Source organism: Salmo trutta, chromosome 25 (assembly GCF_901001165.1).
Source record: "Salmo trutta chromosome 25, fSalTru1.1, whole genome shotgun sequence".
NCBI classification, from domain to species: Eukaryota; Metazoa; Chordata; class Actinopteri; order Salmoniformes; family Salmonidae; genus Salmo; species Salmo trutta.
In genome coordinates this window covers 28,983,414-29,002,869 of record NC_042981.1, presented here as the reverse complement: position 1 = coordinate 29,002,869, position 19,456 = coordinate 28,983,414, and the positions used below count along the sequence as shown (strand labels likewise).

Here is a 19,456-nt window from a genome sequence, read left to right as displayed (position 1 = left end):
ATTCATCTCTAGGAGACAGAAGGCGTCTCCTTCCTGAGCGGTATGATGGCTGTGTGGTCCCATGGTGTTTATACTTGCGTACTATTACTTGTACATATGAACGCAGTACCTTCAGGCATTTGGAAATTGCTCTCAAGGATGAACCAGACTTGTGGAGGTCTACAATTTTTTTTTCTGAGGTCTTGGCTGATTTCTTTTGATTTTCTCATGATGCCATGACATCATTTAATGGAATTTTCCAAGCTGTTTAAAGGCATAGTCAACTTAATGTATGTAAACTTCTGACCCACTGGAATTGTGATACAGTGAATTATAAGTGAAATAATCTGTCTGTAAACAATTGTTGGAAAAATGACTTGTGTCATGCACAAAGTAGATGTCCTAACTGACTTGCCAAAACTATAGTTTGTTAACAAGAAATTTGTGGAGTGGTTGAAAAACAAGTTTTAATAACTCCAACCTAAGTGTATGTAAACTTCCGACTTCAACTGTAGCTTTCAGCTGATGAACTACCACTCTAACTGTGCCAGTGCTTGTTATGGACAGTTGGACACTGATACTTGTTTGTTTGAGGTTTCATCCTGGTTCTTCCGACACCACAGTAGCTGTCCCTCTGTCTTACTGGTGTTATGGGTGGATCTGAAGACATCCACGGGTGCGGTGCCCGTGCAGTATGTGGTGTACTATGAATGTCTGCTCTGGTACTGGGCAGCCACATACAGCGTCCGCAGGCCTGTTTGAAGGCACACCAGGTGGGGCCAAACAAACACACATTAATCTGTGCTTTTTATGAATATTCAGACACAGCTGTCTGTGACGGGGAGATAGCAGCTGGTGCGTTTATACCCTGCTGATATCTCAGTGCCATCCCTGGACAGGAGCTCCTGCATCTGGGCCAACAGTATAGCGAGCCAGCCTGCCTGTCTGCCAGGCCCACCCAAACCCCACGGCTGACACCTTTGACACGCAGAGGGTCAAAGACTCAATCAGACACCTCTAGGGGCCAGTCAGCGGACACAGGAAGACACTTGTGTCACTACTGTACACAGTAACTTTGTTGCGTGTTTGTGCATCCCAATGACGAGGAAAACATTATTTTACAGCAACTACAGAAGCGCAACAAACTATCCCTAATCAATTACATTTGTTAAGTGTCAACTAACACCAATAAGGCTCTATCAAAATGATTGATTAGTGTTTTCCGCTGAACCATTAGACCATATTAGGCTACTCTGTACAAATACTTTCATCCTGCCAATCTTTAATCCTAAAAGGATCATCTTCCATTCTTTCATTTCTCTCTAATGAAACAGTAGGTACAGAGGTTGTAATGCTAGTGTTAAAACAGATGGCATTTCTTTCTGTATCAGACTTGATTTCCCATTTAGCGCTTTTGTTAAGAATTCCTAACAAACGAGAGCCTCTAAAATGTATTTGAATTAAACGTAATTGAATTGAATCATAAGGACATGTATGTTCATTAAGTTCAGCTGTATGTGGTGTGACTGATAGAGCATAACTTATTGTCATGTTTTAGCACCAGACTGTCCTGGAACAAATTCATGCGGTGTGAAGAATAATATATGGTGACATTTTTCATTACAGCTGAATGTCAGCTAGGCTTAAAGTGGCATTTACAATGTCCCACATGAGATCAATCAAATTTGCCCTTTTAATTGCCAAACTTAATCCACCACTAATCCAATAATATTCCCATAACAAGTAGAGAGAATGGTGAGTAGGTTTGGAGACAAAGCCTGATGGAGGGACTGGAGGAGTTTGAGTTTGGTGTGCCTGGCGTTGGCACCTCCCAGATAGTCTGCAGGTTGGCCCTGACAACATGGCATCATCCTGCCAAGCAGGCTGTCAGTGTGCCAGGACCAGAGCACAGCTGCAGGGCCAAACCAGCAGGCACTAATTCAGCCAGCCACAGGGAGCCTTCTTCCACCCCAAGCCTTCCCTGAGGCTATAATCAACCCTCCCCCACAATCTCCCACCTTTTTTTATCAAAAACATTTGTGACAGATGATGGTGCCAATATACAGATGACTAATTACCAGAAATTCTGGTGAATAAACACATTTTCTTCTGTTGACCAGCACCGCCCTTACCTCAAAGCCGCTAAGCCTCCCAGAGCCAGCAAGGCAAGAAACCTCACTGAGTAATGTGCCTTTGCATCTTCATTGATGTTTAGAAGATTTCTGCACGGGCACATTCTATTGTGTGCTGTCAGTGTCTGCTGTACAATTGGAGATACAGTAGATCTCTTATCTGTGGAACATCAAGTAGAGGATCCATTCATTATCATGAATCTCTTTAACACATGAGCATGTTCATATTTGTGAATAATTAATGTCCTATTTGTTTTGTCATTATCCCCCTGGTTAAGAACAAGGCTTTGAACCAAAGGGACTGCAATGAGGCCAGTTAGTCAGCAGTTGGTAAACTCAAGTCCAAAATGCATCGGAAACGTTCAGCTGGCATTCTGATTGTTCTAGATCTTCTCTGTTGACGTCCCACTGTGTCCTTGGCCTCTACCCTGGGCTCAGGTTGGGATGGGAAGGCTCCCACTTGTCCTCCAGTGCTGGGCGTAGAGTTTCCTGGTGCCATGCCATGGGGTCCATCATCAAGGTCAAGTGAAACGCTCCAGCCCTACATAGCAGACAGGCTAACAGACATGGTTGGTTCCTCTCACGCCCCCTAACGCAAGAGCCACCTCTCCCCATGTACATACAGGTAACTGCCAAAATAAAGGAAACACCAACATAAAGTGATAAAGACATTTTATACCACACTGGGCCACCACAAGCCATCAGAACAGCTTCCGTGTGTCTTGGTATAGAATCTACAAGTGCCTGGAACTCTATTGGAGGGATGCAAGCAACACCATTCTTCCACAAGAAATTCCATAATTTGTTGTTTTGTTGATGGTGGTGGAGAACGCTGTCTCAAGTACCACTCCAGAATCTCCCATAAGTGTTCAATTGGGTTGGGGGGTAACTATATGGAATTTTAAGAAGGTCATAATCAGTCAATTAATGAAATGTATTTATAAAGTCCTTCTTACATCAGCTGATGTCACAAAGTGCTGTACAGAAACCCAGCCTAAAACCCCAAACAGCAAGCAATGCAGGTGTGGAAGCACGGTGGCTAGGAAAAACTCCCTAGAAATGCCGGAACCTAGGAAGAAACCTAGAGAAGAACCAGGCTATGAGGGGTGGCCAGTCCTCTTTTGGCTGTGCCGGGTGGAGATTATAACAGAACATGGCTATTGTCATACCAAGGATCATTTAGCTATTTCATTTAGAATTTTAAGACCCCTTGAAGTATCAAAAAAATATATAAAAACATATTGATGAAACATTTTTTTCGGTCTTACCGCTATTAGCTCATACAAACACATTGAACAACAGATAGTCCCAAAAACAAATCAAATGGAAGTTTATTCTGAAGTGTCTCTCCTATATCTGAGAGATATATGAAATAACATATATTTAAACCCATATTTTTGGCATTAAACAGTCTCTATATATGCCATGGGTGGCCAATTCCAGTCCTCAAGGGCCTGATTGGTGTCACAGTTTTGCCCCAGTCCCAGCTAATACACCTGACTCCAATAATCACCTCGTCATGATCTTCAGTTTAGAATGAAATTTGATTAATCAGCTGTGTTTGCTAGGGATGGAGAAAAAGTGTGACACCAGGCCCCCAGGACTGGAGTTGCCCAGCCCTGATATATACAGTACGTGTCAAAAGTTTGGATACACTTACTCATTCAAGGGTTTTTCTTTATTTTAACTATGTTCTACATTGTATAATAATAGTGAAGACATCAAAACTATGAAATAACACATATCGAATCATGTAGTAACCAAAAATATATTTTATATTTTATATTCTTCAAAGGCACACCTGTAAATTGAAATACATTCCAGGTGACTACCTCACGAAGATGGTTGAGAGAAGGCCAATTGTGCAAAGCTGTCATCAAGGCAAAGGGTGGCTACTTTGAAGAATCGCAAATATAAAATATTTTGATTCGTTTAACACTTGTATGGTTACTACATGATTTTATACGTGTCTTATCATAGACTGATGTCTTCACTATTATTCTACGACGTAGAAAATAGTACAAATAAAGAAAAACCCTAGAATGAGTGGGTAGGTCCAAACTTTTGACTGGCACTGTACTTCCATTCATTTTTTCAACTGGTCCTGGTGGACAGTTGTGCCAGTTGGTGTCTTGTGAGGCCTGTGGGCGTCCTAGAGCAAATGTTTGTGAGTCTCACCTTTGCACAGAGGGGTCATTTTAGTGTGTAGCCCAAACGGTTCGGACGCTACAGACAGAAGTTGGCAGATCAGCTGTACCGACTTCAGACGAGTCTCCTGACACTTCTGGAGGTCGAGGAACACGACGGAGAACACCATCATGTTTGTAGGCCAAAGCGTTAAGACGCTATATACGGTTTTGTGAGAAGACATTTATAGTGATGTTTCATGGACTGACAAACTCCACTAGATCTGTTATCTTTCACCGGAGATGCGGAAGTGCGACATAGGCGGATATGGTGGATTGAGACACATCCAATGCAACAAAACATATCTCTAGCTTAAACTGACTGATTTTTATTGGGATTTTTGTATTATACTAATTAGATTTTCGTGGGGGCGCAGACATCAACCTTAGGGGGTTAAAGGCCTGGGTGCGAAACAGTCCATTTGATGCCAGTTGTACAGATTGGCACAGGGGTATTTGAGTACTATTCCGCAGGCCTGCCCTCTGCCCGGCTACACACGGCTCATCTGCTCACTCAATCTGTTCCCACTGTCGATGATTCAGTCTGCTCTGGCTGAAGGTCACAATATGGCACGGGCTTCTGGTGGAGAGAGAGAGAGAGTCCGCCAAAGGCCCCAGACAGCTTAGTCTCCAGCCTGCTGCCTCCCTGTGTACACAGGAGAGGAGAGGGAGAGATCACTGCAGATATAATACATTCAAGGCCCTAGGCATGATGTACAATCAGCATTTAGTATAGGGCCTATAAACTCAAAGGCCCTTACATCTGAAGGCTGATCATTAGGTTTGGTCACAGCTCTCCTCATGTCCTGGTGGAGCCTGACTAGTGACCACAGGGATACCTCAGCATATCTTCAGTAGAGCATACTGAAATATTAATGCAGTGTTTTGTTTTCATTTTTGCCCTACCTGAGTGGCCATCTGAGAAGCTTGGCTGTTCTCACATTAACTATTCATTCCTCTGTTGAATATGACCAGTGCTGCACAATGGGAGCTAATCGTGTAACTCTAGAGAGAGAAAAGGGGAGCGAAAGAGAGGGACTATATATGTAAGATGAATGAAAGGGATCTTATGATAACAGAGTAGTGTATTATACAAGCAGATGGAAGGTGTGAAATACTGTAGAAGCTGATGATTGATGATGCGTTTATCCCTGTGGACAAGGATAATAAAGTACAGATTATTAGTTCTATTGTTTTCACGTTTGACCAGAAGTGGCAGCTAATGCTCATCCCCACCTACCTGCCTCAGTGCTCAGGTAAGACTGACTAATCAAAACTCCCCAACACTACAGGGAAATTAAATCACCCACCTCTGACTGACTCTGCTACACAGGCAAAACCACAGACACCCAGGGGAGAACGGATGACTGCCAACAGCAAAGCTCTCGCTGACACCTTATGCCAGTCATCACACCTAACAGCAGAGAAGTGTTCACTTGTGGAGCCACAACCACCCAGCCCTGATGATCAAGACCTGTCGGGAGGGGGGGGGGGGGGGGGGGCAGATGTGAAGAGTGCACACACACAGGGGGAGACATGATTAAGTCAATGACCCGAACACTGCTCTCTGCTCCTCTCTCCTTTCTGCTCAATCAGCTTAATGACCGGCAAGCTGTGGGCAAGATAAGCACTTGCCCAGGCGAGCGCTCAACTCAAGTGTGAATATTAATGATGATTTTGGCCAAGATGTGCTGGAGCAAACCAACAAACTGAATGATAGTTCTAGAAAAAGGAGTAGAAAAGGAGAGGGTGGGACAATTCATCCCCCCCTCTATGGTTAATAATTCATGAAGTCCTATTAATTATGAACCAATCTGTAACCTAACAATAGTCAAGAGGGATGGTGGTTGCCTAGGAACATTGACCCATTTTAAATACGACACCTCATTGTTTCTGGTATTGAGACCCCCCCCAGGACAGTGGTAATATAGTAGAAAGTAGTGGGTTACAACAGTTGTTTAGGGTCCTGTGACAAAGGGGATACAAGCCCCGTCAATTAATAATGCTGTTGTGTATGTCGTGTCACGATGCCTCTGTGATCAGAGGCATCCATTCAATGAACCTGCCTGAGTCGGTGAATACAATAGGGAATGTCTGTAGTGGATGTGTTCTTAGGGAAATATGGTATACCAATAATAGTCCCACAAGTATAGATAGAATGGTGAGATGGAGGAGCAGACAATGTTCCTGTTGAACATATACTGCTCAAAAGAATAAAGGGAACACTTAAACAACACATCCAAGATCTGAATGAAATAAATAATCTTATTAAATACTTTTTTCTTTACATAGTTGAATGTGCTGACAACAAAATCACACAAAAATAATCAATGGAAATCCAATTTATCAACCCATGGAGGTCTGGATTTGGAGTCACACTCAAAATGAAAGTGGAAAACCACACTACAGGCTGATCCAACTTTGATGTAATGTCCTTAAAACAAGTCAAAATGAGGCTAAGTAGTGTGTGTGGCCTCCATGTGCCTGTATGACCTCCCTACAATGCCTGGGCATGCTCCTGATGAGGTGGCGGATGGTCTCCTGAGGGATCTCCTCCCAGACCTGGACTAAAGCATCCGCCAACTCCTGGACAGTCTGTGGTGCAACGTGGCGTTGGTGGATGGAGCGAGACATGATGTCCCAGATGTGCTCAATTGGATTCAGGTCTGGGGAACGGGCGGGCCAGTCCATAGCATCAATGCCTTCCTCTTGCAGGAACTGCTGACACACTCCAGCCACATGAGGTCTAGCATTGTCTTGCATTAGGAGGAACCCAGGGCCAACCGCACCAGCATATGGTCTCACAAGGGGTCTGAGGATCTCATCTCGGTACCTAATGGCAGTCAGGCTACCTCTGGCGAGCACATGGAGGGCTGTGCGGCCCCCCAAAGAAATGCCACCCCACACCATGACTGACCCACCGCCAAACCGGTCATGCTGGAGGATGTTGCAGGCAGCAGAACGTTCTCCACGGCGTCTCCAGACTCTGTCACGTCTGTCACGTGCTCAGTGTGAATCTGCTTTCATCTGTGAAGAGCACAGGGCGCCAGTGGCGAATTTGCCAATCTTGGTGTTCTCTGGCAAATGCCAAACGTCCTGCACGGTGTTGGGCTGTAAGCACAACCCCCACCTGTGGACGTCGGGCCCTCATACCACCCTCATGGAGTCTGTTTCTGACCATTTGAGCAGACACATGCACATTTGTGGCCTGCTGGAGGTCATTTTGCAGGGCTTTGGCAGTGCTCCTCCTGCTCCTCCTTGCACAAAGGCGGAGGTAGCGGTCCTGCTGCTGGGTTGTTGCCCTCCTACGGCCTCCTCCACGTCTCCTGATGTACTGGCCTGTCTCCTGGTAGCGCCTCCATGCTCTGGACACTACGCTGACAGACACAGCAAATCTTGCCACAGCTCGCATTGATGTGCCATCCTGGATGAGCTGCACTACCTGAGCCACTTGTGTGGGTTGTAGACTCCATCTCATGCTACCACTAGAGTGAAAACACCGCCAGCATTCAAAAGTGACCAAAACATCAGCCAGGAAGCATAGGAACTGAGAAGTGGTCTGTGGTCCCCACCTGCCGAACCACTCCTTTATTGGGGGTGTCTTGCTAATTGCCTATAATTTCCACCTGTTGTCTATTCCATTTGCACAACAGCATGTGAAATTTATTGTCAATCAGTGTTGCTTCCTAAGTGGACAGTTTGATTTCACAGAAGTGTGATTGACTTGGAGTTACATTGTGTTGTTTAAGTGTTCCCTTTATTTTTTTGAGCAATGTATAATCAATTCCCATGTAATTAAGATGAGCGGTTTTGAAAGTTGGGTATTAAGTTTATAGTACGGATAAAGCATCCAGTGACTGAATGAAGGAGTTTGTATTAATTGTATTGTTTATTTAACTGTGGAAGGAAATGTAGACACCATGAGCAAACAGTAGACCTCCACGTTCCTCCGGAGAAGAGCCACAACATGGAAACAACAGTTTCTAGTAACCAATGAACACAGCTGGAATTTCTGAAGTTTGTGTTTATGTCTGTGTCTTACCTCTCCGACACTAAAAATAACCACGCACATCCTGCTGCGATGTTCAAGGTGTAGTCGACTGTCCTTCTGGTAGGAAGCCATGACTATCGTGTAACTAGCGCCCTGTTCCTTCCTCTCAGGCCTGAGAAACAGGAAGTGGAGCTCATAATGCATTATTGTGACAGACAGGAAATGCAGTGTCCTCTAAAATAAAGGGTCCCTCTCTACCCGTCAATGACCGGTCCCAGCTGTCTACAGCCCTGTGATAGACCTCCCTCTTCCTGCACCCCTTTCTTCACGTCAGCAAAACAGAGACTGGGGAGATATAGCCTACTGAACAACTAGAACCAGTGTTTAGTCAGACCCTGAAAATCGACATCCCCTTCATCATATATTATAGAAAATGATGGATAAACAATGGGAACGTTGACTGTTTTATGACCAAAGGCAATGACAGACTGGTCCTGTGCAGTTTCAGGAACTGGAAGAGTATGGCAGACAATGGACTGGGCCATGTGATTTCTGCTAACCATACACAGTACACTTCATATGTACTGACTGACACAGCCCAACAGTGAATACAGCCTCGTGAAAACCTTAATGCAGGAGGGCGCTCTTACAGCCACTGGTCAATGTTTCAAGACTAAATTGATTGGAATTCTATTTTCAGTCACATTACTGGAAACAAGATGACTGTTTCAATTTGAAATCTAAAAGAAGCTCTAAAGGCCTAGGAGATGAAGTATAATAATAAACCATGAATAATCCATGATCTCACCATATGTCTGCTGCAGAGGGACAAGAGAGCCATGAAAAAACAAGTTTTGATCAGTCATGGAATCTGCTGAAAACAAACTGGCTCACTATTTAAAAAAGTAAATGGAGAACAAGTTATGAAGGAAAAATACTGCCGCTTTGGTGCAGGTACAGCCAAGTAGCGCAAAACTATTGCGAATCAGAACTATACGATATATCGTCAAAAATAATATCCCAATATGTAACTGTATCAATCCGCCTGCCATTAACTATCGATCCAGTCCCTAGCAGAAGCTGAGGAGCCAGTTGCTAAGAGAGATGGGTCTTTCTGCTCTGCTCCCTCCTAGTTAATTAAGACTACTTTATCCGTTTCATGCCTTCAATGAGGGTACCTGGCATGAGCCCAAGCTGCTATACGTAGATAACCATGGCAATAAGACGTGATTAATGTGGGCCCCATTTGTACCGCACGCCCTGCTGCGGTTTAAACACATTGTTTTTGTCTTAATATCCTGTTTATCCCAAACTGCACCTCTGAAAATTAATTCAAAGTGGCTCTGTGGAACACGTGTGTAATATCTGCATTGCAGGATCCTAATTCAGGAAGCCCGTAGATTAATAAGACATGGCTTTGTTTTCCTGTGTAAAACATGGCAGGTGTTGGGTACTTATGATCGTCAGCATCTGAACTTCTTGAGTGATTAGTGCTGCAGACAGGCAATATCAATTTCATGTCAACATCCTGCATTCATGCTGTGCCAGCTCTAATGGTTTTGCAGTCATCTGTAATCAAAGCAACCTTCCAGAAACAATGTTTTTCTTTCATTAACAGCATATCCATCAATGCTTTCCTGCGTTCCACCTCAATTAACAGCAACCATGAAGCCAAATTTAGTAAATTGATCATCCTAAGCTATATTGGGTACTTTGTTCTGTGCTAGCGGTTGTTTTACACAACTGACTATTGGACTTTGAGAAGAAACATTGAAATTAATGAATCATAAAAGGTTTTTCATGTCCACAATATTTGGACTTGATGTGTTTCATTTGGCTGAACTATAATTCTGCTGGTGCTGCACAGATCATCATCCAGGTGTGGGCTGGTATGAATTGATACACTATGTTCTGTATTGTTGTCAAAGGAATGAGTTGGACATGATCAGACTGTAGCCTGGCAGAATATTCCCTGTACGCCGAGGACCTCATTACCAAGTGAATTGACTGCACTTAACAGATTCAGAATGTACCATTACTCACGCAAATCAGGCCAGAAAGAGAGAAAGACAGAATCACAACAAATCATAGTATTGAACTGGTGTTAATTTAACTTTGTAAAGGAACAAGTGCTGAACAGCAATTTAAGCAGATTTAAAAATAGAACCTTAAATAAACAAATGTATAGGTTAACAGGTTAACCAGATACCATGGACACAATTTTCTAAATATCACTCATCCAATTATGATTTGATATTGTACATTTGAAATAGAAAAGCAGTTAAAACAATATAGTTTCACCCCCAAACATTGGTGCAATTTATATTGCAAACAGAATTGACAATTTACCGCCACCTAGTGGTCTTTGTAGAATAGAAATGTACAAAAGTAGTTTTGATCCAACCAATCCCAATCATATGTGGCTCTTTCTAAATGAACTGAAGGAGAGACTGAGAGGAGAGGTGAGACCTTGGGGTTTCTGGATGAGGCCTCTCCCTGCACCAGGGATGTTTTCAGATGGCTGTACTGGGCTGGGTCTTGGGCCTGGGGGGACAGGCACCTCTACCCTCCCCACTGGGGCCTGGGTCTTCAGGGCTCCGGGGCTCTCCTTGGGGACCTGGGCTGCTGGTATCAAGAGAGCCAGGCCTCTTCCCAGGGAGGGGAACACAGGGAGGATGGGTGGCGTTGGGTCTTTCAACAGGGACCTCCCTCTGCCTGCCATTGTGTCCATCACTATCTCCAAGAGTCCTGGTTCTCCTGGTGGAGCCACTGGGCTGACGACTCCAGACGGCTGTTTCCTGTAGCTCTGCTGGGCCTCTTGTGTCAGGGCACTGGTCATAGCATGGAGGTCAGAGGCCCCCAGGGTATTGCTGGGACGGGGTGTCTCTGCTGGGCCCTGCCCTGGTGCTGGGACTACAGGCGCCACTGCTGAAGGGACAGGAGGGTCTGGTTGTCTTTGGGTGGCTGTGTCCTGGCCCTGCCCATTCTGTGATGGGGGTAGTGGTCTGGGGTTGGAGCGCTCCAGCAGGCCCTGCTCAGTGACAGGGTAGCGGTCGACGGCCCACTTCTGGCGCTTCCGACGCATGTGCTCCAACTCCCGCAGCTCACTGGGCAACTCCAGAACACTGCTCTGTAGACACACACACACACACACACACACACACACACACACAGCTGCCCATGAGCTTCTATATCATCTCAACACAACACAGAGACATTTATATCTCAGATAATTACTCCCATGGAGATCTATTCATTTTTATGTCACTAAATATTCTCTCAACATTGTCAAACGTACAGTAATGAGTAAGTGGCTCTGGATGTTTGAGGATGTAAATACTTTATCTGGGTGGTTGTGTTGGGTCGTGTGTGTGAAGCTCAGTGGCTCACCGAGCCGATGTTCTGCATGTGGACAGGTTCCTCTCGGCTGCCGCTGAGGTAGGAGTCCACCAGGCCTGTGTAGTCAGCCATGAGGGCATCCAGCAGCACCAGTCTCAGAGGCTGCAGGTGGATCACCGACAGGGCCATGACCTTCAGCAGGGACAAAGGGCAGGGACGCACGTACCACACCTCTTTGTCCTCCTACAGGTTTAGTACAGACACACCGATACAGGTTTAGTACAGACACACCTTCTAAACCTTTAACACACACAAATACAAGTCTTCCAACAGCTCTCTGTTCCACTGAGACAAAGACACACACCACATCCATAATGCTGTGCTATGTTCCCTTCTTTAGGGTTCTGTACCTTGGTGAGCAGAGACTTGATGTTGAGAGAGGAGAGTTGTGACGAGGACATCTTCAAATGTAGGCTCACCACCTTCGGTAGGGTACTGACCCTGTCTGGCAGGAAGCCACCGGTCTCTGTGTAGAAGCACAGGATATCTGCCACCTATGAAGAAATAACATGACTACATTGTTGTGATAAGGCAGGTAGAACAACACCTGGTATGATGCCTACAGGTAAGTAAGAATCCATTCATAGAACAACATTTAGGCTGCACACTCACATTTTAGTCATTTAGCAGACGCTCTTATCCAGAGCGACTTACAGTAGAGAATGCATACATTTCATAAAAAATTTTCCCCCCCGTACTGGTCCCCCGTGGGAATCGAACCCACAACCCTGGCGTTGCAAACACGTTGCAAACACCATGCTCTACCAACTGAGCCACACCCTCCCCTCTACAGTATAGTACCTGCGTGTCAAAGACGTTGGTGAGATTTACTCCAAACTGAGCCATCAGACATCCGGCGAGGCTCCGGCAGTCATGAGTGACCTGAACAACATAAATATATACAGACAGAAATTGCATGAGGTGGAAGTGAAATTAGATAATATGTCAAACTCTCCCATCTAAATTACTCACCTTTAATATGTGGTTATTTTCCAGGATCATGGACAGGCCGTTCTTGAAGGCCCGGGCTCCAAGCAACAGGATGTCAAAGAGGTACACCTTGTTCTTAGTGGCAATCTACAAAGAAGATTGGAAATTTGAACAACTGAACTATGTCCAACGATGAAAAGTAATAGATTGTGTGAACTAGAACAGGCATATGTAAAAGCCTAGGAAGGATCTGTGTTTCCTCACCTGCAGCCAACAGAGTCTCTCGTGCTGGAACGTCCCGACCCCATCAGCTCCTATCCCGATCACCTGCTGCTTCCGGATGTGCATCATCTAGGTGGAGAGCGTGACCAAGCAAGGTGCTAGAGTTCAATCCGTACACCCACAGGACAGGACACAGAACTCCTTAGGCTCACACTAGATTCATTTCCCTCAGAAATGTCATCCACGTCTGTATGCCAATAGGCTATGTAACGTGAAGCTTACACCCAGGGGCTAGGTGATATGAAACAGTGATTGTGAGGGTTAGGTACTCACAGCAGGACCAAACTTCTCATGGAACTCATCAATGACCACAAAGTTGACATGGCTCTCATCATCGTCATCTGAGGATGGCGGATATCTATTTGTAGTACTACATAGATCATATAAACCAACTAATGAAAAAAGCTAATGATGCAAATCTATGGCTTCTATTAGCTAAACGTGTACAATATAATATTTAACCTGAGGTCAACTCCCTCAGTATGAGACTCTTCCTGTAAGGCTGGAACTCTGCCACTGTCAGGTGACCTTCAGGTCTGTGGTCACTGGTGTTATCTCTGAGCCACAGAGCAGACAGTCTTTTGGTATTATGGCATGCAATACTAATGACACATTCATTTATCCGTGAGCAAAGTCAACTATTGTAAAATATGGCAGATGCATACAAAGAATGATTCCATGGTTAGATAATCTTTCATCCACTCACTAATGATGTAAATATCAGACATACCGGTCAGTCTTTGTTACATTTGGGAATTCCACTGAAAGATAGAAGGGTAACTAATAGTTATTCATAGCAGAAGACCAGAGACCATTAGATTCATCTTGTAAAGCTAGCTAGTAATAATGACAGAAATAAAAGTGCACGATTCAGGCTACCTACCATTCAGAATTTCATGTCCAAAGAATAGTTTCACTCCAGGGAATTTCCTTCCATTCTTGACATCCACAACTGAAAAAGATTAAACCCATACATTGCAGACTACTAGCTTCATGCAACAGTCAAATACAAGCTAGCTACACTACTGTTCAAAAGTTGAGTCATTTAAAAATTCCCCCCCCCCAAAAAAATTGTCCGTTAAAATAACATCAAATTGATCAGAAATACAGTGTAGACATTGTTAATGTTGTAAATGACTATTGCAGCTGGAAATGGCTGAATTTTTATGGAATATCTACATACAGTTTAAGTCAGAAGTTTAAATACATGTTTTTCACAGTTGGAGTCATTAAAACTCGTTTTTCAACCACTCCAACAATTTTCTTGTTAACAAACTATAGTTTTGGCAAGTCGGTTAGGACATCTACTTTGTGCATGACACAAGTCATTTTTCCAACAATTGTTTACAGACAGATTTATTTCACTGTATCATAATTCCAGTTGGTCAGAAGTTTACATACTTTAAGTTGACTGTGCCTTTAAACAGCTTGGAAAATTCCAGAAAATTATGTCATGGCTTTAGAAGCTTCTGATAGGCTAATTGACATCATTTGAGTCAATTGGAGGTGTACCTGTGGATGCATTTCAAGGCCTACCTTCAAACTCAGAGCCTCTGCTTAACATCATTGGAAAATCAAGTCAGCCAAGACCTGACGAGTCCTATATCGAAATAACCTGAAAGGCCGCTCAGCAAGGAAGAAGCCACTGCTCCAAAACCACCATAAAAAAGCCAGACTACGGTTTGCAACTGCACATGGGAACAAAGATGGCGCTTTTGGAGAAATGTCCTCTGGTCTGATGAAACAAAAATAGAACTGTTTGGCCATAATGACCATCGTTATGTTTGGAGGAAAAAGGGAGAGGCTTGCAAGCCGAAGAACACCATCCCAACCGTGAAGCACGGGGTGGCAGCATCATGTTGTGGGGGTGCTTTGCTGTAGGAGGGACTGGTGCACTTCACAAAATAGATAGCATCATGAGGTAGGAAAATTATGTGGATATATTGAAGCAACATCTCAAAACATCAGTCAGGAAGTTAAAGCTTGGTCGCAAATGGGTCTTCCAAATTGGACAATGACCCCAAGCATAATTCCAAAGTTGTGGCAAAATGGCTTAAAGACAACAAAGTCAAGGTATTGGAGTGGCCATCAAAGCCCTGACCTCAATCCTATAGAAATTGTGGGCAGAACTGAAAAAGTATGTGCGAGCAAGGAGGCCTACAAACCTGACTCAGTTACACCAGCTCTGTCAGGAGGAATGGGTCAAAATTCACCCAACTTATTGTGGGAAGCTTGTGGAAGGCTACCCGAAACATTTGACCAAAGTTAAACAATTTAAAGGCAATGCTACCAAATACTAATTGAGTTTATGTAAACTTCTGACCCACTGGGAATGTGATGAAATAAAACCTGAAATAAATCATTCACTCTATTATTTCTGACATTTCACATTCTTAAAATAAAGTGGTGATCCTAACTGACCTAAGACAGGGAATTTATACTAGGATTAAATGTCAGGAATTGTGAAATACATTTAAACTCAGTTTTTGGCTAAGGTGTATGTAAACTTCTGACTTAACTGTAGGCGTAGAGGCCCATTATCAGCAGCCATCACTCCGGTGTTCCAATGGCACGATGTGTTAGCTAATCCAAGTTTATCATCTTAAAAGGCTAATTCATCATTAGAAAACCCTTTTGCAATTATATTAGCACAGCTGTAAACTGTTGTTTTGATTAAAGAAGCAATAAAACTGGCCTTCTTTAGACTCGTTGAGCATCTGGAGAATCAGCATTTGTGGGATCGATTACAGGCTCAAAATGGCCAGAAACAAAGATCTTTCTTCTGAAACTCGTCAGTCTATTGTTGTTCTGAGAAACTAAGGCTATTCCATGTGAGAAATTGCCAAGAAACTGAAGATCCCGTACAACGCTGTGTACTACTCCCTTCACGGAACACAAACTGGCTCTAACCAGAATAGAAAGAGGAGTGGGAGGCCCCGGTGCACAACTGAGCAAGAGGACAAGTACATTAGTGTGTCTAGTTTGAGAAACAGACGCCTCACAAGTCCTCAACTGGCAGCTTCATTAAATGTCCCGTGTGGCTCAGTTGGTAGAGAATGGTGTTTGCAACGCCAGGGTTGTGGGTTCGATTCCCACGGGGGACCAGTACGGAGAATTTTTTTAATGAAATGTATGCATTCACTACTGTAAGTCGCTCTGGATAAGAGCGTCTGCTAAATGACTAAAAACGTTTAAAAAAAAAAAGTTAAATAGTACCTGCAAAACACCAATCTCAACGTCAACAGTGAAGAGCGACTCTGGGATGCTGGCCTTCTAGGCAGAGTTGCAAAGAAAATGCCATCAGACTGGCCAATAGAAAGATTAAGATGAGCAAAAGAACAGACACTGGACAGAAGAACTCTGTCTAGAAGGCCAGCATCCCGGACTCGCCTCTTCACTGTTGACGTTGAGACTGGTGTTTTGCGGGTACTATTTAATGAAGCTGCCAGTTGAGGACTTGTGAGGCATTCAAATTATTTCACAATACTGATGATGGATCAGCGTCTTTAGAGATATTACCATCTATGGCTGCAAATATTAAGGCGGCTTATTCTAATGCCAAACATTTTTTAAATGCTCTAAAATCACCGATTTGGCACATTATTGCACACATCAGGTTACACATGCTCCCTCTAATTTTCCATCTTTCTCCCCTCCCAGAGAACCTGAGCCCTAGGACCATGCCTCAGGAATACCTGGCCTGACGATTCCTGTCTGTCCCCGTCCCCAGTCCACCTGATCGTGCTGCTGATCCAGTTCCTGCCGTTCTGCCTGCGGCTATGGAACCCTGACCTGTTCACCGGACGTGCTAACTTGTCCCGGACCTAATGTTTCAACCCTCTCTTCCTCTACCTCACCTGCTGTCTCGACCTCAATGCTTGGCTACGAAAAGCTACATTTTACTTCTGAGGTGCTGACCTGATGCATCCTCTATAACTCGGTACCCCCTGTATATAGCCTCGTTATTGACATCTTATTGTGTCCCCCCCCTTTCGTTTATTTACTTAACATTCTTTAACATTTCACACTAAGGTCTACACCTGTTGTATTAGGCACATTTGACAAAAAATTTGATTTGAACAAAATTTGATTCGATCGACAGATTGATCGTCAAGCCATTCCTAGTCTTTCACCAAACATTTATGTAAAAAAATAAATAAAGCCTTGCGTTCCCCTTTTGTTTTTATTTGTGTCGCACTGTTGGTGGTAGGTGCACTTGATTCAGCAGCCCTAGCGCCAGGTAGGCAGTGTTCCCATTTTATGTATCTGAAGGTAAAACTATGCCTACCCGGCAGGCCCAGAGAGCAAATCAAGTGCACCTATTGGCCTACTGCTGGCTTATTAAATAACTGCAGACAGTGATCTGACCTTCCTCAAGCCATAGACTGTAAAAAGAAACCTTGAACGCACAGCAAAGTTGATAATGTGAGATTAACACTTATAACCATGACTAGTGAGAGACTCAATGAATACAGCAAAGAGCTGCTGTTTTTATGAGTTCATGTTGTTATTAAGCACTGTCAATACTTTGTTCAACCGTTTTATAAGCAATAAAAAGCACATTCACCCTACTTCCACTCATGCTACAACCAGCACTGCAATGAAGGAGTATAACAAAGTGTTTCGATAAGCGTTATTATTTGCATCTTGTCTTTTAGCATCAAGGAATATTTTACTTTCTCTGGTCATAGGAGTAACATGAATTGGTGCATGAGGCAGAAATAATGCAGTACGACAAGTTTCGCCATCAGCTGGAAGACTGCGTCCCCTTTTCTCAGTGGAGGGAGGGAGAGGGACTATCCATCCCTCCCATCAGATGCAGGAAGTCAGTCCAGTAAAAAAAAACGAATATATTATATATAATTATGCTCACTCAGCCATGCCTTGCAAGTAATACAACAAATGATATATTACCAGTGTGATCATATACCTAACATTTTGAAAAAGGTCTGAAAATAACAACATTGGGCAATTACGGCATAGCCAATATGCAGTGATAATGTATTGGACCTAAAGCCTACTTTCTACAGAACCGTTTTTAAATTACTTAATGTTGGATAGGCTTACGATTTTTTTAAGTCATGTAAAAAAAATATTCTGAGCAGTGGATCTCGTTTTGCATTTTGACTCAGAAAATGATCGACTCCAAAAAGGTTGGTGACCACTGCTCTATAACCACTGTTATTATTACTTGACCCTGCTGGTCATCTATGAACATCTTGAAGAACGGCCTGGTTCTCCACCAGGCACAGCCAGAAGAGGACTGGTCACCCTTCAGAGCCTGGTCCCTCTAGGTTCATGCCTTTCTAGGGAGTTTTTCCTAGCCATTGTGCTTCTACATCTTTGGGGTTTTAGGCTGGGTTCTGTATAAGCACTTTGTGACATCTGCTGATGTAAAACATGGCTTTATAAATACATTTGATTGGAGATGCTTTTGGGAAACCGGGTCCAGGTCAGTAACTAGCACATGCGCACATCTTTCTGGAAAAACCGCCTCTGCTGGCTAACAAACGTTAGCTACCATAGCAAACTAGCTGAGCTGATTGTGATCAGATACCGTGGAGATTCTTTGCAAAAAAATATGACCTTGTGAAACTGATAAATAGTTCAATCAAGATAATGTACGTCAGTGCATTCATTTTATATCTTACCGTCCTCTAAAATCACAGTTTTATTGGCGTTTATCCGCTGAACAATTCCAAGGAAAGTCGCAGTCTTGAGGGTCAATTTGATACGCTTTCTCTTGAAGCTATCCATGAATTGAAAGTCGTCCATGGTTATCTTTCTAGACAACAATTCCTATGTTTGTTGTTCAATGTATCAAGCAAAGTTAAAGCTAATGTCAGCGAATCAATCTCTGTCGATACTTTCTTTTTTACCAACATGTGCCTTAACCAAGGCAGGTGCGAGGAATCAACAACGTGAACGTGATTGATTGACGGCCAGGGGTGGAGCGTGTGAGGGGTCAGGCCATACGGTCACATAAAGATAGGTAGAGAACGCAACATTGTACATGTCCTATGTGGCGTCTGCGAGAGCAGATGAAGTTACCACAGCCACAAAGTTATGACCCCGCCTATTTTTATTTATTTAACTAGGCAAGTCAGTTAAGAACAAATTCTTATTTTACAATGACGGCCTACCCGTATTTTTACAATGTATTTTCTTAATATATGATTTAAACCTAACCTTAGCCACACGGCTAACCTTATGCCTAACCTTAAATTAAGACCAAAAAGCGATTTTTTTCTTCATTTTATAACCATAACGTCACATTACGATATAGCCAATTTTGAATTTGTGGCTGTGGTAACAAGTGGAAACCGTGAGCAAATGGGCAGCGCCATCTCCATTCGGAGGTAGTCTATTTTCTTCCGCTACTACTTGAGTTGGTAAACAAACTGAAAGGTTCCAAACTGCCACCTATAGTGTGTTGTTTGAACAGGTATGATGCCAAGGCTGGCGATTTACTGCCACTTTCAGTTATGGAACGTTTTCTCATGAGTATAATTAATTGGCTGATCCCTCCTGATGACCTGGATGGAATTATGTGATCC

At 43.6% G+C, this 19,456-nt stretch overlaps 1 protein-coding gene and 1 long non-coding RNA gene across 3 annotated transcripts; both read right to left on the bottom strand.

Moving 5' to 3' along the window:
* Positions 1-4,604: 4,604 nt before the first annotated feature.
* On the bottom strand, positions 4,605-8,461 carry LOC115162724 (uncharacterized). Its single transcript, XR_003869627.1, has 2 exons — positions 8,340-8,461; positions 4,605-4,943 (listed from the first exon to the last, which is right to left on the bottom strand). It is a non-coding gene; the product is annotated as an uncharacterized LOC115162724 (long non-coding RNA).
* Positions 8,462-10,373: 1,912 nt separating this feature from the next.
* exd1 (exonuclease 3'-5' domain containing 1) lies at positions 10,374-18,851 on the bottom strand. Of its 2 annotated transcripts, none has more exons than XM_029713564.1 (11): positions 18,551-18,851; positions 13,783-13,851; positions 13,630-13,660; positions 13,362-13,477; positions 13,173-13,240; positions 12,882-12,968; positions 12,660-12,764; positions 12,489-12,569; positions 12,038-12,181; positions 11,679-11,870; positions 10,374-11,418 (listed from the first exon to the last, which is right to left on the bottom strand). In XM_029713564.1, the coding sequence occupies exons 1-11, from the start codon at positions 18,672-18,674 to the stop codon at positions 10,702-10,704; spliced, it is 1,734 nt and encodes a 577-aa protein (XP_029569424.1). In that variant the 5' UTR covers positions 18,675-18,851; the 3' UTR covers positions 10,374-10,701. The 2 variants fall into 2 exon arrangements, with proteins under 2 accessions (XP_029569424.1, XP_029569425.1); XM_029713565.1 differs by having other exon boundaries at positions 13,362-13,456; positions 18,551-18,850.
* Positions 18,852-19,456: the final 605 nt, after the last annotated feature.